This window comes from Mobula birostris, chromosome 13 (genome assembly GCF_030028105.1).
Source record: "Mobula birostris isolate sMobBir1 chromosome 13, sMobBir1.hap1, whole genome shotgun sequence".
NCBI classification, from domain to species: Eukaryota; Metazoa; Chordata; class Chondrichthyes; order Myliobatiformes; family Myliobatidae; genus Mobula; species Mobula birostris.
Genome location: NC_092382.1, coordinates 6,256,942 through 6,281,131, shown reverse-complemented (window position 1 = coordinate 6,281,131; position 24,190 = coordinate 6,256,942). Strand labels below are relative to the sequence as shown.

Below are 24,190 nucleotides of genomic sequence, written 5' to 3'. Positions count from 1 at the left end.
AGTTCAGAGAAAATTCACAAGGATGTTGCCAGGTCTGGAGGACTTGGGTTATAGGGAAAGTTTGAACAGGTCAGGGCTTTATTCCTTGGAATGTAGAAGATCGAGGGGAGATTTGATGGAGGTGTGCCAAAATTATGAGGGTTATAGATGGGGTAAATGCAAGCTGGCTTTTTCCACTGAGATGGGGTGGGACTACAACCAGAGGCCATGGATTAAGGGTGAAAGGTGAAACATTAAGGGGAACATGAGGGGAAAGTTTTTCACACAGATGGTCATCCAGGTGTGGAATGAGCAGACAGTCCAACTGGTGCATGCGAGCTCAATTTCAACATGTAAGAGGTTTGTATAGGTACCTGGATGGTCGGGGTACAGGGGTAGACAGTTTAAATAGTTCAACATAAACTAGATGGGCCAAAGGGCCTGTTTCTGTGTTGTACTTTTCTATGACTCTGTGACAAGAACATGAAATAATACTAATATTCATTTAATTCCTTTTAACAGCTGTGCAGACCAACCATTCATCTGGGCAGAAAATGTTTTCATGGCTTTAAAACTGTGGCACTTTAAACTGACAGTAGATAAAAGAAAATCCCAGCCGTACGTCAACAAAGGGGAGAACCCATTCATCTGCTCAGACAGTGGGAATGGATTCAGTCGGTCATCTCAACTGAAGGTACATCAGCAAGTTCACACTGGGACAAGGCCATTCACCTGTTCTGTGTGTGAGAAGGGATTCAGTCGGTCTTCCCACCTGTGGACAAACTGGTCAGTTCACTTCGAACAGAGGCTGATCATCTGCTGAAGTTGTGGGGAAGGATTCACTCGGTTATCTGACCTAATGGTACATCAGCGAGTTCACACTGGGGAGAGGCCGTTCACCTGCTCAGACTGTGGGAAGGAATTCACTCAGTCATTTAAACTAAAGGTACATCAGCGAGTTCACAGTGGAGAGAGGCCATTCACCTGCTCAGACTGTGGGAAGGGATTCCCTGAGTCATCTCAACTGAAGGTACATCAGCGAGTTCACACTGGGGAGAGGCCGTTCACCTGCTCAGACTGTGGGAAGGAATTCACTCAGTCATCTCAACTGATGGTACATCGGCGAATTCACACTGGAGAGAGGCCATTCACCTGCTCAGACTGTGGGATGGGATTTACTCAGTCATCTCAACTGAAGGTACATCGGCGAATTCACACTGGGGTGAGGCCATTCACCTGCTCAGTCTGTGGAGAGGATTTCACAAAGTCATCTGCTGTACTGAGACACCAGTCAGTTCACACTGGGGAGAGGCCATTCACCTGCTCAGTGTGTGGGAGGGGATTCGTAGAGTCATTTGAACTGAAGGTGCATCAGCGAGTTCACACTGGGGAGAGGCCGTTCACCTGCTCAGACTGTGGGAAGGGCTTCATTCAGTCATCTCATCTGAAGGCACATCAGCGAGTTCACACCGGGGAGAGACCGTTCACCTGCTCAGTCTGTGGGAAGGGCTTCACTTGCTCACCTCATCTACTGAGACACCAGTCAGTTCACACTAGGGAGTGACGATTAACTTGCTCAGTCTGTGGGAAGGGATTCAGTTGGTCATTTCACATACTGACACACAGGGAAATGGCCGTTCACCCGCTCTGTCCGTGGGAAGGGATTCATTACGTCATCTCAACTGAAAGAACATCAGCGAGTCCACACTGGGGAGAGGCCGATCACCCACTCAGACTGTGGGAAGAAATTCTCTCAGCCAAATCAACCAATTGGGCATCACTGAGTTCACACCGGGGAGAGGCCGATCACCTACTGTGAATGTGGTGAAGTACTCGTGGTGGACATGGACTGTGCCTTTAAATAAGAGAGAGAGAAAAACTGTCTACAGTACTGCTAGTTGCTTCTTGGTTGCCATGGTGAGAGAGAGGCGGGGTTATGTGATGGACAGTTCGATGTTCACAGTTGCTTCTTGGTTGCCATGGTGAGAGAGAGGCGGAGTTATGTGATGGACAGTTCGATGTTCACAGTTGCTTCTTGGTTGCCATGGTGAGAGAGAGGCGGAGTTATGTGATGGACAGTTCGATGTTCACAGTTGCTTCTTGGTTGCCATGGTGAGAGAGAGGCGGAGCTATGTGATGGACAGTTTGATGTTCACAGTTGCTTCTTGGTTGCCATGGTGAGAGAGAGGCGGAGTTATGTGATGGACAGTTCGATGTTCACAGTTGCTTCGTAGCGTGTTTATTTAAGCAAGGTCAGATGACTCTCCCAGAGACACACAGTGGGACACCGGTTACGGCGACCGGTCAGTGAAAGGAGGCCAGTGACAGAGGAGTCACTGGGTGGAACTTTCGAGTGCCCACAAGCGTGGGTTGAGGATCGATCAGGAGAATCGATCAGTGGCTGTCACGGTGTGTGTCAGGGCTGACCCTGTGGAGGCTACCGGTGTGTCTACCCTCGCCTGGGTGGTAGCTCACCCTCGAAGACGGTCCCCTTAGTGATAAGCTGCGTCTGGCTAACTCGAGAGTGGATTCTGAGCCTGACGACGGAAGATCAATGGGACCTGTTTACTCGTTCTTCTCCAAGTGTGGTTTTCACCTTGGATCACAAATATCTATCTATCTCTCTCTCTCTCTCTCTCACACACACACACACACACACACACACACACACACACACACACACACACACACACACTCACACCAATTCCGTGGATTGAACTGAACTTCCTTACATTTCCATCGTAAGACTTTAACTCTTGCCACCCAAGCTTTAACAAGTTTGGGAATTGTATTTACACACAAATATATGCATAACATGGCTAACTTTTGATTTACCTGGTTTAAGTTACTATATTGAGTAGTTACTAATAAATAGTGGTTTTTAATATCAAAACCAGACTCCAGGTGTGCTCTGTTGTTGCTGGTTCATTTAGACCATTGTGTGTACGTAACAGATTCATTCAGTTATCTATCCTTATGACACACTACCAGGTTCACACTGTTGAGAGGGTGTTCACCTGCTCTGAATGTGGGAAGCGATTCACTCAGTCATCTAACCTCATATAACTCTTGCCTCAGCTAGCATCTTAATATAGCTGGTGATAGCACCCCAGCCCGGCCAGACTGAAGAAATCTCGTTTGGGTGGATGCTGCGCGATGCGTCCCCTGTTACAAATAAGTACCCCGAAATAAGAAACAGTACATAATATGCGATTAAACAATTGAGGTTCATAATTTTTACTTTAACTATTGGGTTAGTGAAGTAAACAAATAAAAGAAAAAGGGTCCACTCTCTCCATTCACATCTTCTCATTTCTCCCCGGCAAAAGACCGCAAAAATCTCTCTTCCAGACTCACATGGAAGACCATTTCTGTCATTGGATAGCCCCACACTCCAAAACCCTGTTATCTCTAGTCGTAACCTAAACATTACTGCTGCAGAGAAACCATTACCTCAGCAGTGAAACATTACAGCATGTTATACTTGTGACATACTACCGGGTTCACACTGGAGAGAAAGTTTCAATAAGCCTCATGCTGGATATTTGTTCATCGCCACTGCTGAATGCAATTTCGAGAGTGATTGTCGGTGCTGAACTCTGCAATTATTGCTGTTGCTCACCACACCCAGTTCTGCACCCTGGTCACTGGACATGGGAGGAGTTTCTTCTGCTGCATATTCACCTTTAATGGGACAGGAGTTTAATATTCTGGACCTGAGACAAATAAATCAGTTTATTTTAAACTGTCTCTGGTACTTCGTGAATTTATAACATACATAGTGTACAGCAAAGAGTCAACTCAGGCAGGCTGGACCATGCCAGTGATTCAGTTCCACGACAGTCCTTTTTAAATCTTCCCCTGTTGTTCCAAACAGTCACCACTGTGTGTGAAGAAGTTTCCGTTGAATTTTCTGCAGAATGAAGAAGTGGAGCTGACTGCAGTTCTGTCTGAGATGTTCTTTGCCCCTCTAGTCTCTGGGCTGAGGAAGAATAACATCGTTAGTTAACCTCCTTAATCACGACTCATTTCCACATTATGGGTCATTTTCCCTTTTTCTAAAGGTTTGTTAGAAAACATTACTGTCCTGTGAAGACTGAAAGCAGAATGGAAAACTATCAGTTGGATTTTCAACGAAGCAGGGTCAGAAACCAGAGGCGGGTCTGCACAGGGCAGAGTTTGGGGCTCTGAACGATGGTCGGGATAAGAACAAATGATGAGGAGAAGGGAATCAGCAGCCAGGCGTGGCAACGATGACAGAGTAGCAAGATTTGGAAGCCAATTGACAGAGAAAGTAATTTGGTTGTCTGACTGCTGACACAAACAATGCCTGTGGTGAGGTGCTCCACTGGTCGAGGAACATGTGTGTGTTGGGAATGGTTTTATCTATTGAAGGAGTTGTTCCTTCTTGTTTATCCTGTAATATTATATCTAGATGGTTATTATGGATTTTCTTATTAGTAGTTATGTATTGATTATCATATAATTTGTAAGATTTTGACTCTAAAACTGAATCAGGCTTGAATTTATTGTGCCTTGATGAAGTTACAGTGGTCGTTCATGAGTTTGTATTTTAAAGCAAGATTTTGGTGAATGATATTTGCCACCCGATCGTACCTTTGTAAGTAATCAGATTGAGTTAAACTGCTGCAGGATCCCAGAATGTGTTGGATTGTGTCTGGTTTGTCTTGGCATTTTCTGCATTTATTGCCTGGTTTGTTTGCCTTTTATGTATTTTAGATATTTTGAAATGTTACCCACCTTGTCCTGTATTTCCCCAAGTAACCCCTGTTTCTGGGAAGAGGCCTCCAACTCTGAGTTGGGCTCTCGAAGCTTCCCTGTCACCAGCTCGTCTGCTCAAATCATTAGGATGTCTCCCATGGAGGCTCAGACTCATTCCACTGATTAACGGTTTCTTCCATAGTGATGATTCATTTTTTTGAGTGGCCTCTCATTTCAGTTTTCTGGTCTGTATTTCTTATCAGAATTATATATACTCGCATGGAGTGCTGAATCCTGTTTATTTTTGATGAAAATATATACTTTAGAAATCTGATCAGACTGTTAGGTGATTTTTTTTTTATGTCTGTTATAGCTCTTCCACCTTCTGTCCTCAGTAGTGTAATCTAAGTGTGTTTGAGTGTAAATAGTCTTTTCTAAATTCATCATTTCAGTTCTTATTTTTCTTTGTAAAGTTTCCAGATCGGAATGGAACCAAGATATTTTGCCGAGAAATATGTTAAAATGGGAATAGTAAGAGAGTTTATTGCCTTTGTTGTATTTGTTATACCATGGACATATGGACATAGCCAACATGGGGGCATCCTTATCACGTGCCCCAGCCACTGCAGCTGACGCTGGGTGATCATGGCCTCGATACTCCTGCAGTTGGTCTTTACAAGTATTTCAGTGTGAGGCACCCGCTCACGCCAGGTAATTCCCAGAATGTGCTGGAGACAGCCGATGTGGAAGCGCTCCAAGGACTTGATGTGATGGCTGTAGGTTACCCAAGCTTCACGGCTATAAAGGAGGGTGGTGACACAGACCGCTTGGTGTATGGTGACCTTTGTGGAGGGACGAAGGCTCCTGTGCTGAAAGACTCTACGCCGAAGTCTCCTAAAGGCCGCTGATGCCTGTTTAATGCGGCTCTGGATGTCGTTGTCAATGCTGCTATCCTCAGAGAGAATGTCCTCAGATGTTTGAAAGATGGCACTACTGACAGCTTTTCAAAACCAACAGTGAAGGTAGGTAGAGTGGGTGGAACACTGGTACTCCAGTGGCAAACCACTTCCATCTTGGTGGTATTGACAGTCAGCCCCATCCTGCTGTACGCTCTCACTGCCACAGTAAGGACAGTCTGGAGATCCTCTGGAGTATGGGCCAAAAGAGCACAGTCGTCTCTTGATTCAGTTAGTGATTTGGTGGTAGGTGTTGCGCGGAGCCTCCTGATGTCAAAGAGGTTGCCATCTAATCTGATGTCCACTGCCACACCGCTGCTGTCTTCAATAAGCTTGGTAACACACAAGAGGAAGATGTTAAAGTGCATTGGTGCTAGCACACACCCCTGCCTCACCCCTGTATATACAAGGAAGGGCTTCGACTCTTGTCGTCCTATGGTCACCCGAGCAGTCATCCCATCGTGGAACTGGCAGAGGATGTTAACAAATTTATTGGGATAGCCAAACCTGAGGAGAACATCCCATAAGAGCTCTCTTTGCACAGTGTCAAATGCTTTGGAGAGGTCAACAAAGGCCATAAACAGCTCCTGATGTTGCTCCCGGCACTATTCCTGAAGCTGCCGGGCTGTGAAGATCATGTCGATTGTGCTCCTGTTCTTCCTAAATCCACACTGCGATTCAGGCAGCATTGACTCGGTGATGTTGCTGATGAGTCTCTGAAGCATCACCTTGGCCAGGAATACAAAGGTAAGCTCGCCAATAAAGAGGATACTAAATGTTTCTTTAGATGCATAAAGTGTAAAGGAGAGGTGAGAGTGCATATCGGAAAACGATGCTGGAGAGGTGGTAATAGAGGCAAGGAGCTGGCGGATGAACTGAGTAAGTGTTTTATATCAGTCTTCACTATGGAAGACACCAGCAGGATGCTGGAAGTCCAGATGTCAGTGGTCAGAAATATTTACAGGACATTACTCGGGAGCAGGTTCTTGGGAAGTCTGAAGGTAAATAGGCCACCTGGACCACATAGTGTACATCCCAGAGTTCTCAAAGAGGTGACTGAAGAGGTTGTGGAGGGATTAGTAATGATGTTTCAATAATCAATTGAATCTGGCATGGTTCTGTACGACTGAAAATTTGGAAATATCACTCCACTCTTCAAGAAGGGAGGGAGGTAGATGAACAGAACTTATAGACCAGTTAGTCTCACTTCACTCTTTGGGAAGATATTGGAGTCGGATGTTGAGGATGTATTTTCAGGGTATTTTCGGTCATTTTCAGCATGGTTTCCTCAAGGGAAAATCTTGCCTGACAAGTATGTTGAAAGTCTCTGAATTCATTGAAGAAGTAACAAGCAAGATGAACAAAGGAGAATCGGTTGATGCTGTGCACGTGAAGTTTCAGAAGGTCCTTGACAAGGTGCCACACATGAGGCTGCTTATCAAGTTATGAGCCCATGATATCACAGGAAAGATTCTTGCATGGATGAAGCAGTGGCTGATTGGCAGGAGGTGAAGAATAGTAATAAAGGGAACCTTTTCTGATTGGTTGCTGGTGACCAGTGGTGTTCCACAGGGATCTGTGTTGGGACCGATTCTTGTATATTATATGACAGTAACTTGGATGACAGAATTGACGGCTTTGTTGCAAAGATGCGGATGATACCAAGTCAGTTGGAGGGACAGGACGTTTTGAGGAAATTGAGAGGCTCAAAAGGACAGCCAGATTATGAAAAATACTTTAGTCAGAGGGTGGTAAATCTGTGGAATTTGTTGCCATGAGAGGCTGTGGAGTCTAAGTCATTGGTTGTGTTTAAGGCAGAGATAGTTAGTTTCTTGATTAGCCAGGTATTCAATGGGTATGGGATGAAAGTAGGGGAGTGGAGATGACTGGAAGAACTGGATCAGCCCATGATTGAATGGCGGAGCAGACTCGATGGGCCGAATAGCCTACTTCTGCTCCTGTATCTTATGATCTTATGGTTTGAAAGTGGTGAAGCCTTGAATTCTAATCCTGCTAAGAAATGGACACACAAGAAGTGCGTCTTTAGAATGTAACATACCTGGAGTATTGCTTTATTCCCTTTGTGTCAGATCAGCGATGCCCCATGTGTCTTACTTGTAAACAACGAAAGCATCAAGTTTGCAGAAACACTTCCATAAATGACACACTGAAAAAGATGCTTGTGGTTTTACTCAGTTCCGGAAGATGAAAGAAGCATTTGAAAAGCGTTGCACACTGGAGGCATTCGGAAAGAAAGCTACAAATGACTTTGATCGTGGTCTCATCGCTTCTCATAACATTTCCACAATGATAGCAAAAGTCTGCAAGGTCTCATACAGTTAGTGAGAGATTAATAAGGCCTGCCGTATCAGGTACACACCACTGTTCTCAAAACAGATACCAGTATTTTAAAATCGATTCCTCTGAGTATTAACTCTGTCGCACCTCAGATTGATGAAATGAGTGAAGACATTGAGTATCAGTATGCACAGAGCTAAAGAAAAACAGAATTTGGGAACCAACTGTATGAGTCAACTGCGTGAGACATCAAGGCATTGATAATGGCATATGTACAGTTCATCAAAAATGGAACAATCGATCAAGAGATTCTCGATTGTAAAAAGTTGAAAATAGATATCAACAGAGAATCAGTCCACGACGAGCTCAAAGTGAAATTGATAACAAAATTATTCTGATTAGGAACATGATTTCTTGTCCAACGGATGGAGCACCATATATGACAGGTTGCCATGCTGGTTCAGTGGAATTTATGAAAATGAAATTGTGTCTATTGTGTCATTCATCGTCAACGTCCCGCAGCTACTGTTCAGTGGGCAGGTGCTGTCAAATCTATGTTTAAAGATAAATATGAAGTTAAAGCAGAATATTTTTTCATGTTAGCATATGGTAGCCATGTTTTACACTATGGAGGCGATGGAAAGTATATTGGGCCTAAGAGGGGTGTTGGTAAGTATGTGGGTGTTGGGCTAAAAAGGTTGGCAAACACTGCTATAGAAGAAAGAGTTAGCCAACGGATGAGCATCACCGTCCATGGGTGAAATCCCCGCAATCTGAGCAGACTAGGTGTCGACGAGAAAGTGTGCCAAGACTGGCTCAAAGTTGGAGACGTCTTCCCAGAAACAGAGTGTTTCTTTGTGGCAATACAGGACCAGGTGGTTAAGACAGGACATCAAAAATGCACAATCAAAAAAAAACTAACAAATTCAAGATGATAAAAGTAGAATATGCCATGTGAAACCAGAAAATATCCTGCAGTATCCTGCAACAGTTTAATTCAATCTTACACAGGTACAATCAGGTGACAAACATCTTTCACCAAAATCTTGCTTTAACATACAAAACATTCTATACATTATTATACAGTAAATACAATCCTAATCGAGTTTTGGAGTCTCTTATGACCAATCCATTACTAGAGATGGGGCAATACCTGGTACCTGTCCGGATCTAACATTACAGGGTAATAGGGATGGTCATTCCGAACACACACAACGCATGAAAATCAATAAGCCAGAAACACCAGAAATATGCTGACTTGAATGAGGAAAATGAAAGACTGTGTGTACATGAACATTGTCCCATTTGTGATTTACACGACTGGCATCATTCTAAAGTCACCACACAACAGTATTAAACAATTCGACCCGCACGACAATATCTATGTAAATCTCCAGACAGCCACAATACGCAACACCATCAGAATCGGCCGAAAGTTCCAAGCGATTGAGAAATCAGTGGGCTTCTCCATGTCCATGTCCATACCGCAATTTTTATCAGTTTGAGCTGAGATAGAAAATAAAAATAATAATAAATATGCGATTCTACCTGAGTGAATGCAGAGGAGAGTCAACACGCAATTTGATCGGATGGAAATTTATTAAAAATCAGGAAGTGAGATGACATCATTTTCTTTGAAGCAGACTAGGCATCGGAGGTTTCCGTGAAAATTTTGGCAATTATGCAAGAGTTCTCTGGTGTTGAACATACCCCCGCAACATCTTTGTCTAATGCGACGGACAAGTGCGAGCTTTACTGTAAATTCGTGCAGTCTGTTGACATTTTTTTCCATTTCATTCTTATGCAAGAGACCAAAGTAACTAATGAGTTGCATTTTTGCCTGTTTGGTCTTGAATGTTCCCAGAGCCTGTCCACTTTATCATGACCGAAAAGGGTCTGGCGGTGGCGAGCGCGGAAATATGGTGGAAAACTAAACATTAAAGGTAGGATGAGTTTAATAATTGGTAGCAGTGGAGGTGGCGGGGTGCGGGTGTCGGAGAGTCTGTTCCTGTGCTGCGTCTCTCTCTCGGGCTCGAAACCAGATTTACTCTCCCCGCTGCCACCTTCTCCGATGATCATTGGTTCTGCAGAGTCAAGATCAGAAACATTGCGAATCCCTCCGAGAAGAGCTTAGATATGTTGTTTGTTAATTTGTTGAATAATTGACGTGAGCGGATATTTCGCTGCGCTAATGAACTGCTCTCTGAACTTGGACTGAGTTACCCCACAAATAAATGTGTTTGTACAACAGCTTAATATCATCGGCATGTCTCCGGAGTGTTGAAAAATGTATCCAGAATCGTTGTAATTATTCTGATCCAACCCGGCGATGGTGTTATAAAGGAATTCGGCAACACTCACCGACCACAGGATGATGAAGCTTCCGGAGATGGTGAGAAGTAAGATCACAGACCTCCTCCTGCTCTCCATCTCCGGGTCACTGCGGTTCTCCGCCTTGCTCTGACCCCTCAGCCCCTTACGGACGCGACTGGTCACTAAAATGTGTCTGACTGTCAGAGCGTTAAACAGGAGTATTAACACGAACGGGAGTAATGGCGTTAGGACGGTAGAAAGCCGGTCATATCCCACCCACTCGGGATCCGTACAGTAGCCCGGTATTTCAATACAGTCCCGGGGTATAATGTCGACTACTTTCAGAGGACGATATATAAAGAAGTAGGACACATTATTAAAACAGATCAGAACGCCGGTTGTTGTCAGAACCACAGACGCAGTTTTCCCGGTGCAATACTTTATTTTCCGTTTCTGACAACAAATGGCGACAAACCGATCAAACGTGAAGCTGACGGTGAACCAGACAGAACAGTCTGTGGCTGCTTCTCCCAGGGCAGCGATCACACTGCACACGGGGGTGACGTCCAGGAAAGTCCCAGGGAGGTAATAATAACAGACCCGCCACAATATCACCGCAAACACGATGGTCAGTAGATCCGCCACTTCCGTGGCCACCAGGTAGCGAGTGGAGCGGGTGGAGAGGCCGCACTTTCCCCGGGACAGGATCACCATCGCCACTAAATTCACTGGGAAACAACCGAGAGAGCGAATGAATTACTGTCTGTCCACTCCGTGGGTCTCGGGGCAGGGAAATGCTGGAAATGGAGAGCAGCTCATTCCCGGAGGGTTAAAGCGCGGAAGGCGGGGATCGCCGGCGCCTCAAAGGTGCCAATGCCGGGAGAAACGTTACGGTCCGGGGCGCTGACTGCACGGCGGGCAGGTTTCAGGAAGGAGGCCGGGATCGCTTTGGAAAATCAGTGTAAATCTCTGTCCATCGGATTTCTGACTGATGTGCAAAGCCGAGAAAGCCTCGGTAACTTTCTCAGCCATAGTGATTCCCGCGATCCCGTCACATCTGTTCACACTGTCCGGTACCGCTCAGCCCCGCTGTCTCCGACTTTGTCCATGGACAATTTCCAAAGCTCGTTGCAGATTTACTTCCCCTGTTCGCAGGCATCGATCTCCTCCTTGGCCTCCGCCCACACGGGCCCGGCTCGGCTCGGCTCGGCTCGCTTATTTTAAAATCCGCAGCTACTCTTCGTCGCGGTTCCTTCATACTCTGTCAGGGGTTCGGATCAGAAAGTTCCCATGTTGGTTTTATTTAATATTCTCCCTGACCCGCTCCGAATTACTGCGACGTTACTCTAAATGCTCCGGTGCTGGGTGTCCCGGAGCGGAATGTCGCCGCTAACTTACCCCGTCTGACCTGTATCGGACACCGCTGTGTCGGCTCTGAACTCCCTCTTCACCACATCGATATGGAAACAAACCCCGGGAAGCAAAAACGCACAGCCACTCTCATTTAATTTTTCCAAACCCCCGTAACTCTCGGGTTCTAATATACAGTTGGTGTCATTTTCAGGATATAAATATACATTTTTTGTCAATAAAAGACTCTGGAATGTTGATTTGGTCCCTCAGCCAAATTGTTGACTCAGTTTGGGAACAACTGGGCTCCGAGCACTGGTTCCTATAATACCAACTGGGACATCCTGCAGGCCCAAGAAGAGTCTGGTTATTCCTTGTATCTAACACACACAGACACCAGGAACAGCATTAGGCCACTCGGCCACTCTAGCACGTCCTGTCATTCAATAAGACCAGGGCCCCAAACACCACTCCCTTCCCCACTTTGCCCGGAGCATTGGCCCCGCTTGCAGGGCAACAGTCTGCCGGTGTTTGCCCCCCCACCCCCAATGTGGTGAATCGCCACCACCGTGGGCTCAGACATTTCCACAGATGAGCCCCTCCTGTCCCCACCGGAACAAACATCCTGTCCGCCCCCTCTCTCACCATCTTCATCCTTTCAATAACCCCCCCCCTCCCTCCCCGGGGAACTGGCATCAAACCGACGGGACGAGCGGTCTCCTCCTACCTCTCAGCGATACATCAGACTCCGGCCGCAGGAGACGCTTCACAAACGCCCCCACCTTCGCTCGGAGGAAAGAGGAAATGAATCAGAAAGCGGATATTTACTTTGGAAATGGTTCCGCTTTTACTGGGAGGTCAAAACGGTGGCGAGTCACGTCTGCGAGGCGTAAACAGTGATTGAAATTGCCTCGGGCCAATGACTATAGCGCAGCGGCGGTGAGGGATCTCGTGGTCGGTAGAACCATAGAAAACTACAGCACAGAAACAGGCCATTTGGCCCTTCTTGGCTCCGCCGAACCATTTTCTGCCTAGTCCCACTGACCTGCACCCCGACCATATCCCTCCATACACCTCCCACCCATGTACCTGTCCAAGTTTTTCTTAAATGTTAAAAGTGAGCCCGCATTTACCACCTCATCTGCCAGCTCATTCCACACTCCCAACACTCTCTGTGTGAAGAAGCCTCTCCCCTCCCCCCAAATGTTCCATATATAACCATATAACTATTACAGCACGGAGACAGGCTATCTCGGCCCTTCTAGTCCGTGCCAAACTCTTAACTTATCCTAGTCCCACCGACCTGCACTCAGCCCATAACCCTCCATTCCTTTCCTGTCCATATATCTATCCAATTTAACTTTAAACAACAACATACAACCTGCCTCAACCACTTCTGCTGGAAGCTCGTTCCACACAGCTACCACTCCCTGAGTAAAGAAGTTCCCCCTTGTGTTACCCCTAAACTTTTGTCCTCTAGCTCTCAACCCATGTCCTCTTGTTTGAATCTTCCCCACTCTCAATGAAAAAAGTCTAACCACGTCAACTCTATCAATCCCCCTCATAATTTTAAACACCTCTATCAAGACCCCCTCAACCTTCTACGCTCCAAAGAATAAAGACCTAACTTCTTCAACCTTTCTCTGTAACTTCGGACTTGAAAACCAGGCAAAATTTTAGTAAACCTCCTTTGTACTCTCTTAATTTTATTAACATCTTTCCTATAATTCAGTGACCAGAACTGTACACAATACTCCAGATTTGGCCTTACCAATGTCTTATACAAATTCAACATTACATAGAAACATAGAAAATAGGTGCAGGAGTAGGCCATTCGGCCCTTGGAGCCTGTACCACCATTTATTACGATCATGGCTGATCATCCAACTCAGAACCCTGCACCAGCCTTCCCTCCATACCCCCTGACCCCCGTAGCCACAAGGGCCATATCTAACTCCCTCTTAAATATAGCCAATGAACTGGCCTCAACTGTTTCCTGTGGCAGAGAATTCCACAGATTCACCACTTTCTGTGTGAAGAAGTTTTTCCTAATCTCGGTCCTAAAAGGCTTCCCCTCTATCCTCAAACTGTGGCCCCTACATCCCAACTCCTATACTAAATGCTCTGATTAATAAAGGCCGGCAAACCAAAAGCTTTCTTCACCACCCTATCCACATGACATTCCATCTTCAGGGAACTATGCACCATTATTCCTAGATCCCTCTGTTCTACAGCATTCTTCAATGCCCTACCATTTACCATGTATGTCCTGTTTTGATTATTTCTACCAAAATGTAGCACCTTACATTTTTCTGCATTAAACTCCATCTGCCATCTTTCAGCCCACTCTTCTAACTGTTCGAAATCTCTCTGCAAGATTTGAAAACCTACTTCATGATCCACAACACCACCTATCTTAGTATCATCTGCATACTTACTAATCCAGTTTACCACCCCATCATCCAGATCATTAATATATATTACAAACAACATTAGACCCAGTACAGATCCCTGAGGCACACCACCAGTCACGGGCCTCCAACCTGACAAACAGTTATCCACCACCACCCTCTGGCGTCTCCCATCCAGCCACTGCTGAATCCATTTTACTACTTCCATATTAATTCCTAACAATTGAACCTTCCTAGCTAACCTTCCATGTGGAACTTTCTCAAAGGCCTTACTGAAGTCCATATCGACAACATCCACCATTTTACCCTTGTCAACTTTCTTAGTAACCTCATCAAAAAATTCAATAAGATTTGTCAAATATGACCTTCCACGCACAAATCCATATTAACTGTTCCTAATCAGACCCTGTCTATCCAGATAATTATATATACCATCTCTAAGAATACTTTCCATCAATTTACCCACCATTGACGTCAAACTCACAGGCCGATAATTGCCAGGTTTAGTCTTAGAACCCTTCTTAAACAATGGAACCACATTTAAACTTTTTAAACTTGCCCCCTTTCACCCTTAACCCATGTTCTCTGTTTTTCTTCCCTCCTCCAGCCTCAGTGGAAAAAGCCTGCTTGAATTCACTCTATCTATACCCACCATAATTTTATATACCTCTATCAAATCTCCCCTCATTCTTCTACACTCCAGGGAATAAAGTCCTCACCTATTCAATCTTTCCCTGGAACTCCATTTCTCAAGTCCAGGCAACATCCTTATAAACCTTCTCTGCACTCTCTCAACTTTATTAATATCCTTCCTGTAATTTGGTAACCAGAACTGCACACAATACTCCAAATTCGGCCTCAGCAATGCCTTATACAACCTCATCATAACATTCCAACACTTATACTCAATACTTTGATATACAAGGGCGAATGTAGCAAAAACTCTCTTTACGACCCTATCTGTGTCGCCACTTTTAGGAAATTTGTATTTGTATTCCCAGATCCCTCTGTTCTACTGCACTCCTCAGTGCCCTACCACTTACCTTGCATGTTCTACCTTGGTTAGTCCTTCCAAAGTGCAATACCTCACACTTATCTGCACTCAACTCCATCTGCCATTTTTCAGCCCATTTTTCCAGCTGGTCCAAATCCCTCTGCAAGCTTTGAAAACCTTCCTCACTGTCCACTACACTTCCAATCTTTGTATCATCAACAAATTTCCTGATCCAATTTACCACATTATCATCCAGATCATTGATATAGATGACAAATAACAATGGACGCAGCACCGATCCCTGTGGCACACCACTAGTCACAGGCCTCCACTCAGAGAAACAATCCTCTACTACGACTCTTTGGCTTCTTCCGTTGAGCCAATGTCTAATCCAAATTACCACCTCTCCATGTATACCGAGCGACTGAATTTTCCTAACTAACCTTCCATGTGGGACCTTGTCAACGGCCTTACTGAAGTCCTTGTAGACAATATCCACTGCCTTCCCTTCATCCACTTTCCTGGTAGCCTCCTCGAAAAACTCCAATAGATTGGTCAAACATGACCTACCACACTCAAAGCCATGTTGACTCTCCCTAATAAGTCCCTGTTTATCTAAATGCTTTTAGATTCTGTCTCTTAGGACTCCCTCAAATACCTTACCCACTACCGACTTCAAATTTACCAGCCTATAATTTCCTGGATTACTTTTCGATCCTTTTTAAACAACGGAACAACATGAACCACTCTCCAATCCTCCGGCACCTCAGCTGCAGACAGCGACATTTAAAATATTTCTGCCAGGGCCCCTGCAATTTCAACACTAGTCTCCTTCAAGGTCTGAGGGAATGCCCTGTCAGGTCCTGGGGATTTATCCACTTTAATTTGCCTCAAGATAGCAAGTACCTCCTCCTTTTCAATCTGTACAGTTTCCATGATCTCACTACTTGTTTCCCTTAATTCCATAGACTTCATGCCAGTTTCCTTAGTAAATACAGATGCAAAAAAAAATACATTTAAGATCTCCCCCATTTCTTTTGTTTCCACACATAGCCAACCACTCTGATATTCAAGAGGACCAATTTTATCCCTTACAGTCCTTTTACTCTTAATATACCTGTAAAAACTCTTCGGATTATCCTTCACTTTGACTGCCAAGGCAACCTAATGTCTTCTTTTATCCCTCTTGATTTCCTTTTTAAGTATTTTCTTGCACTTTTTATACTCCTCAAGCACCTTATTTACTCCCTGTTTCCTATATATGTCATACCTCTTCTTCTTTATCAGAGTTGCAATATCCCTTGAGAATCAAGGTTCCTTATTCCTCTTCATTTTGCCTTTAATTCTGACAGGAACATACAAGCTCTGCACCCTCAAAATTTCTCCTTTGAAGGCTTCCCACTTACCGATCATATCCTTGGCAGAGAACAACCTGTCCCATCCCATGCTTTTTAGATCCTTCAAATTTGGCCTTCTTCCAGTTTAGAACCTCAACCCTAGGACCAGATCTATCTTTATCCATGATCAAGTTGAAACTAATGGTGTTATGATCACTGGAACCAAAGTGCTCCCCTACATACACTTCCATCACTTGTCCTAACTCATTTCCTAATAGGAGATCTAATATCACATCCCCTCTAGTTGGTACCTCTATATGGGAATGGGAAGTAGAGTTGAAGTGGGTGGCTACTGGGAGATACTGTCTGTTGTGGCGGATGGCAACACTTCACTTGTGACCACCATTCAGGGCCCCAAACAGTCCTTCCTAGTGAGGCAACACTTCACTTTTGAGTCTGTTGGGGTCATCTGTTGCATCCGGTGCTCCCGGTGCGGCCTCCTCTACATCGGTGAAAACCGACGCAGATTGGGGGACCGCTTCGTTGAGTACCTCTGCTCCGTCCGCCACAACAGACAGGATCTCCCGGTAGTCACCCACTTCAACTCTGCTTCCCATTCCCATTCAGATATGTCCATACATGGCCTCCCTACTGCCATGATGAGGCTAATCTCGGGTTGGAGGAGCAACACCTCATATACCATCTAGGTAGTCTCCAACCCCTTGGTATGAACATAGAATTCTCCAACTTCTGGTAATTCCCTCCCCCTCCCTTCCTCTATCCCTATGTAACTCTGCCTCTCCCCCAGCTGCCTATCACCTCCGTCATGGTTCCGTCTCCTTCTACTACCCATTGTTTTCCTGCCCATCACCTCCCTGCTTCCCCTCCCCCACCCCTTTGTCTTTCAAATTCCTGGTTTTTCAACTGAACCTACCAGCCTTCTACTTCCAACCCTCCCCCACCTCCTTTATAGGGCCTCTGTCCCTTCCCTCGTCAGTCCTGATAAAGGGTTCCGGCCCAAAATGTCGATTCATCATTTCCACGGGTGCTGCCCGACCTGCTGAGTTCCTCCAGCATGTTGTGAGTGTCAGTAGGATCTTTATTCTTTTTAAGAATTAAAGAAATAGAAGCTTCATAAAACGATTGTGGTAATCTGATTGCTTCTTTGAATATTCTAGACAACCAAGGAGAGAGAATAGAGGAAAATGTTAATTTTCTTATTTAAGATTTTAATTTTAATTTTAGTCTGATATTTACATCCTGGATTAAATTGTTATATTACACCCCTGTAGCTTTGGTTTGTACTAATAATCAAAGATCTCCCTTTTATCGTCTATCTCGGGGTACCAGGCAAGGAGGCCCTCTTAGTCCATTATGATTTAATATTGCCCTTGAATCTTTAGCAATTGCTATCTGAGACTCGCCCAACATTTTTGGTATTACTCGCAAAAATGAAATACATAAATTATCATTATATGCAGATGATTTGTTATTATATATCTCTAATCTGGAGAAATCAATTCCTGTAATTTTATATTTGTTGGCTCAATTTAGTAACTTTTCTGGTTATAAATTGAACCTTAATAAGAGTGAACTATTTCCCCTAAATAAGCAGGTTCCTATTTATGGATGTTTGCCATTTAAATTGGTTATTGACTCTTTTATATATTTAGGGGTTAAAATCACGAAAAGGCATGGAGATTTATTTAAAGTTTTTTTTTTACCTTTAATTAATCAGATTAAACTTTTCTTTACTAACTGGTCACCAATGTCTTTGTCACTGATCAGTGGGATCAATGCTATCAAGATGATTATTTTGCCTAAATTTTTATATGTATTTCAATCGGCACCAATTTTTATTCCAAAATATTTCTTTGATAATGTTGATTCAAAAATTTCCTCATATATATGGCAGAACAAAAACCCTAGGTTAGGTGAAAGGCATTTACAGAAATCTAAAAAAAGTTGGGGGGGGAGGCGGTGGTGATAGATGTCATTCTGAGATAGCTTCTTTAACTCACATGTTTTGGTCATGTCCTTTGTAGAAGAAATATTGGAAAGATATTTTTGATATTATTTCAATGGTTTTGAATATAGATTTACAACCTCACCTAATTACTGCTATTTGGGGGTTACCAATGATAGAATCAAATCATTTAACCTCTTCAGCTCATCGGATGATTGCATTTCTTATTTTCATGGCTAGAAGATCCATGTTGCTGAACTGGAAAGAAATTAATCCTCCTACCACATTTCATTGGTTTTCTCAAACAATGCCGTGTTTAAATTTGGTAAAAAAAATAGAAGTGTTGTTTATGAGCCCTCTATTAAATTCGAAAAGACTTGGAGGCCATTTATTCAACATTTTCAGATGAATGTAAGTTGACCATTTCCAAACTTATATTATTTCTTTGTAATATTGGTTGAGAGGAACGGAGTGGTTGACACGAAGGTTTTCTCTTTTCTCCTTTGTTTTAGAATGTTACAAAACAGCCCCTTTTTTATACCCTGGGCCCGAAACGTCGACTGTACCTCTTCCTAGAGATGCTGCCTGGCCTGCTGCGTTCACCAGCAACTTTGATGGGTGTTGCTTGAATTTCCAGCATCTGCAGATTTCCTCGTGTGTGCATTTTTTTTTAGTTTAGTTGATTAATTCTGTTTAGATTAGTTTTTTTGGGAGGTTATTATCTTTTTTTCCTTTTTTCATGTTTTTTTTAGATTTTTTTCTTTGTTTTATATTATTTATTTGTATCCTATATGATTGGGAGTTTTATTATTTAAGTATTATCTGGCTTTATAATCACTTATGCTAATTATAACAAAGTATTCCCAATAACTTTGTACTACTACTATGTTATGTTTATTTTTATTGAACTAATAAAAAGATTGAAAAAGAAAGGAAATGGAACTAGTGCTTGCAAAAACCTTTCATGGCACCGTAATTACCCATATTTCCCTGCGTCCAAAACGCACAGGCGTCAGCGTTCTGACGTTACGGAATATCACGCATGCGCGCAGTACACAGTTGGCCCCTCCAGCGCGGCTGCAGGTAAGCGTGAGGTGTGGGCAGCGGTGGGGAGACATGGAGAGGGGAGAGCGGAGAGCGGAGAGCGGAGAGACAATTGCTGTGATCTTCAGACACCGTGACCCGCAATCCCGGGACAGTCCTGCTCTCTTCCCTCTCTCTCAGCCCCACCATCCGTACACGGGCCCCGGGGAGCTTCCGGCTGATGAGGGAATGGGAACCGATGGGTCTCTCAGACAGAGCTGAGCTCCAGCTGTCTAAATGCAAGGATCGGGAACTCGGAGAAAGGGAACAAAATCTTTTACATCAGCTGTTGTGAAAATCACCTTTGTTCTGCCTCCAGTCACAAACCAGAGAAAATCTGCAGAGAGGGCACAGTTTTAAGGTGCTTGGAAGCAGGTACGAAGGAGATGTCAGGGGTGTTGTGTTCTTTATACGTACCGTGGGTTACTGATAACAAATCATATTCTGGCGGAATTGAACTTTTATTCAACAGCAACAAAATCACGTTTTACACTGCCATGCTTCTCGATCATTCTTCATTTCTGCGCATGCTGGGAACTCTGTCCACTCACGTCCTGACACGTCATACACCACAAGGGGTGAGTTTTTTACCCAGAGTGGTGAGTACGTGGAATGGTAACCGTGATGAAGCCGGATACAATAGGGTCTTTTAAGAGGCTCCTGGATAGGTACATGGCGCGTAGAAAAAAAACAGGGCTATGGGGAACTCTAGGGAATTTCTAAAGTTAGTAATGTTTGCCACAGCATTGTGGGCCGAAGGGCCTGTATTGTGCTGTATTGTATTTGTTGTATGAATGGGGAAGTCACTTACCCATGACCTCTGGTTGTTGTCCCACCCAACATCAGTGGAAAAAGCTGCTTGCATTTACCCCATCTATACCCTCATATCTTTTTAAACTTCCAACAAATCGTCAAAGCAATGTATAATTTCCTTGTTTATGCTTAGAGCCTTTTTTAGGTGTATAAGATGATGAGGGGCATTGATCATGTGGATAGCCAGAGGTTTTTCCCCAGGGCTGAAATGGCTAACACGAGGGGCATAGTTTTAAGCTGCTTGGAAATAGATACTGAGGGGATGTCAGGGTTAAGTTTTTTTACACAGAGAGTGGTGGGTGCGTGGAATGCACTGCCAGCAGTGGTGGTCGAGCCAGATACAATAGAGTCTTTTAACAGCCTCTTAGATAGGTACATGGAGCTCAGTAAAATAGGGGTCTATGTGCTAGGGAAATTCCAGGCAGTTTCTAGAGTAAGTTTCATGGTTGGCACAACATTGTGGGCTGAATGGCCTGGAATATGCTGTAGATTTCTATGTTCTATATTGAACAGTGAAATAACTTTGGCTATCCTACAATCCTCTGATAATCCCCCGTCACTAAGGATGATTTAATTATGTCTGCTAGGGCCCTGACAATTCCTGCACTTGCCTCCCATAGGGTCTGAGGGAGCACTTCATCATGCCCTGGAGATTTCTCCAGCCTAATATGCCTCAGGATAGCAAACATCTCCTCTTTTTTACCAGGGTCTCAATATCTCTTGAAAACCAAGGTTTCCTACAGTTTCTATCTTTACCTTTTATTCTGACAAGCACATACCCGCTTTGTACTATCAGAATTTTGCTTTGAAGGCCTCCCATTTACCAAGCACAACTTTGCCAGAAAGCAGCCTGTCCCAGTCCACAGTGGCCAGATCCTAGTATCTTAATTCCAGGTGTTGTTCTATGCCCTGACCACATCTGCCTTTGCTATGCTGCTCCTTGTATTGAAATATACAGGCCACAGCATGTTCACTGCACCATGCTCAACGTTTTTCATTCCTGGCTTTGAGGTCTGAACAACAACTGTCTCCACAACCCCTCCACTATCTGTTCTGTTATTCAGGCCCCCATTCCCCCTGCAACTTTAGTTTAACCCCCCTTACCCCACCCCACCCCACACCATGCAGCTCTATCAGCCCTTTGTGCTTCATCTCCCAGATCAATAAAAAGGAGGTGCATACCAGGTACAGGCAGATAAGAACAAATGGGGTACTTATGAAATACAGGAAATTCAAGTGAACACTTATGAAAGAAATAAAAGAAGGCGTGAGGTTACCCCAGCAGACAAGGTGAAAGAGAATTCTCAAGGATTCTGCAGATATGTTAAGAGCAAAAAGATTGCAAGGTAAACAAAACTAATCTTCTGCAAGATCAGAATGGTAGTCCTAATGAAGAGACAAAATAGATGTGGAAGATTTTTTTTGCATCCATATTTACACAGGAGATGGACACAGAGTCTATAGAAGTGAGGCAAAGCAGCATCAACTTCATGGATCCTGTACAGATTACAGAGGTGGAGGTGTTTGCTGTCTGAAGGCAAATTAGCATGGATAAATCCCCAGGGCCTGACAAGTTGTTCCCTGGGACTCTGCGGAAGACAAGTGCAGAAATTGTCGGGGCCCAAGCACAGATATTTAAATGATCTTTAGAGACAGGTGAGGTACTGGAGGATTGGAGGACAGCCAATGTTGTTCCGCTGTTCAAGGAAGGCTCTAACAATAAACTAAGAAATTGTACGTTGGTGAGCTTGACATCAGCAGTGGGAAAGTTATTGGAACGTGTGTGCAGGAACTGGAGATATGCTGTAAGTATTTGGATAGGTGTGGACTGATTAAGGATAGACATCAGGGCTTTGAGCATGGTAGGTCATGTCTAACCAATCTTGTAGAGTCTCTCGAGGAAGTTATCAGGCAAGGCAGTGGATGTTATCCACATGGACTTGAGCAAGGCACTGGACAAAGTCTCATATGGGAGGTTGGTCAAGAAGGTTCAGTCACTCAGCATTCAAGATGAGACAGTAAATTGGATGAGACACTGTCTTTGGGAGAAGCCAGTGTGTGGTAGCAGATGGTTGCCTCTCTGACTGAAGGCCTGTGACTAGTGGTGTGCCACAGGGATCAGTGCTGGATCTGTTATTGTTTGTCATCTATATCAGTAATCTGGATGATCAGGAAATTTGTGGATGACACCAAGATTGGTGGTGTAGTGAACAGTGAGGAAGACTATCATGGCTGCTGTTGCGATCTGGACCAACTGGGAAAATGGTTTGAGAAATGGATAATGGGATTTAATGCAGACAAGTGTGAGGTGTTGCACTTTGGTATGACCTACCAAGAGAGGTCTTTCACTGTGACTGGTAGGGCACTGAGGAGTTTTGTAGAAGAAAGGGATCTGGGAATACAAGTCTTTAATTCACTGATATTGGGGGAGTCCAGAACCAGAGGCCACAATTTGAGAATAAGGGGTAGGTCATTTAGCATGGAGTTGAGGAAAAACTTTTTCAGCCAGAGAGTTGTGGATCTGTGGAATGCAGTGGAGGCCAATTCTCTGAATGCTTTCAAGAAAGAGAGAGATCTCTTAATGATAGCAGAGTCAAGGGATATGGGGAGAAGGCAGGAACGGGGTACTGATTGTGGATGATCAGCCATGATCACAGTGAATGGCGGTACCGGCTCGAAGGGCCAAATGGCCTACTCCTGCACCTATTGTCTATTGAAAATGGTGTCATGGATGTGACGGAAAGAAAGATTTTGGCCCATTGGCCTTCATGAACCAAAGTACTGACAACAATAGATAGACGTTATGTTGACTTGTAGAAGACATTGGTGAGGCCTAATTTGGAGTATTGTTTACAGTTTTGGTCACCTACCTACATGAACATTGTAAAAGAGGTTGAAAAAGTTCAGAGAAAATTCACAACAATGTTGCCAGGTCTGGAGGACTTGGGTTATTAGGAAGGATTGAACAAGTCCGGACTTTATTCCTTGGAACATAAAAGATTGAGGGGAGATTTGATGGAGGTATACCACTATTATGAGGGGTATAGATAGGGTAAATGCAAGCTGGCTTTTACCACTGAGATGGGGTGGGACGACAATCAGAGGCCATGGGTTAAGGGTAAAAGGTGAAACGTTAAGGAGAACATGAGGGGAAACTTCTTCACACAGATGGTCATCCGGGTGTGGAATGAGCAGCCAGCACAAGTGGTGCATGCGAGCTCAATTTCAACATTTAAGAGGTTTGTTTGGTACCTGGATGGTAGGGGTATGGGAGTGGGCAGATTAAATAGTTCAGCACAAACCAGATGGCCCAAAGGGCCTGTTTCTGTATTGTAATTTTCGATGACTGTGACAAGAACCTGAAATAATACAAAAATTCCCTGTAAGTTCTTTTAACAGCTGTGCAGACCAACCATTCATCTCAGCAGGAATTTTGTATATGGTGTTAAATCTGTGGCACTTTAAAGTTAATAATGCATAAAAGAAAATCCCAGATGCATGACAAGAAAGACAATTTGCCTGATACTGTTTCAGTGACTGTGGGCCCAGGCACCCATGCTGCTCAGCAGGAACAGGGAATAATACAAATGGAGAGAGGCAAACTGAGCCAGGTCACAGATTGGAGATGGCAGAAATGCCCCATTCTTATAGAGACAGGAAGAGCATCAAGGAATTGATGGCCATTCCAGATACCAGCACTGTGCCCAGTCAGAAGATGATTTCTCTCTCCAACTTGGGTTGAACCTCATTGCAACCAGATCAAACCTTGAGAACTCAAGTAATCTCATCTGAAATTTGGTCCTAACCCAATGATGGATTTTGTAAATCTTTTTACAGGTTAAAAACGAGATGGAATTTAGCTCCTAGGATCTCAAACCCGGTACGCCAGTTTTGCTGTCTCTGTCCAGATGTTTGAGAAGTGGAGCAAGGATTTCAATCAACCATCCTTCCAGCTCAGACTGTGGGGA

The 24,190-nt window shown here is 44.2% G+C and overlaps 1 protein-coding gene and 1 long non-coding RNA gene across 5 annotated transcripts in view; one reads left to right on the top strand and one right to left on the bottom strand.

The window, feature by feature from the left end:
- LOC140208281 (uncharacterized) overlaps positions 1–24,190 on the top strand; it is a 200,077-nt gene that overhangs the window by 42,190 nt on the left and 133,697 nt on the right. For 2 of the 4 annotated variants that reach the window (XM_072276861.1, XM_072276862.1), the window contains one exon: positions 502–1,946. The exons of 1 other annotated variant lie outside the window; for it this stretch is intronic. In XM_072276861.1, the coding sequence (XP_072132962.1) occupies positions 839–1,543 (705 nt within the window). In that variant the 5' untranslated portion in view covers positions 502–838 and the 3' untranslated portion in view covers positions 1,544–1,946. Of the gene's footprint in view, positions 1–501; positions 1,947–18,838; positions 19,036–24,190 lie in introns of those variants that run through there. One more of the 4 variants, XR_011888713.1, reaches the window with a different exon arrangement.
- LOC140208317 (uncharacterized) lies at positions 3,201–12,411 on the bottom strand. The gene is made up of 2 exons (XR_011888727.1): positions 12,346–12,411; positions 3,201–3,961 (listed from the first exon to the last, which is right to left on the bottom strand). It is a non-coding gene; the product is annotated as an uncharacterized lncRNA (long non-coding RNA).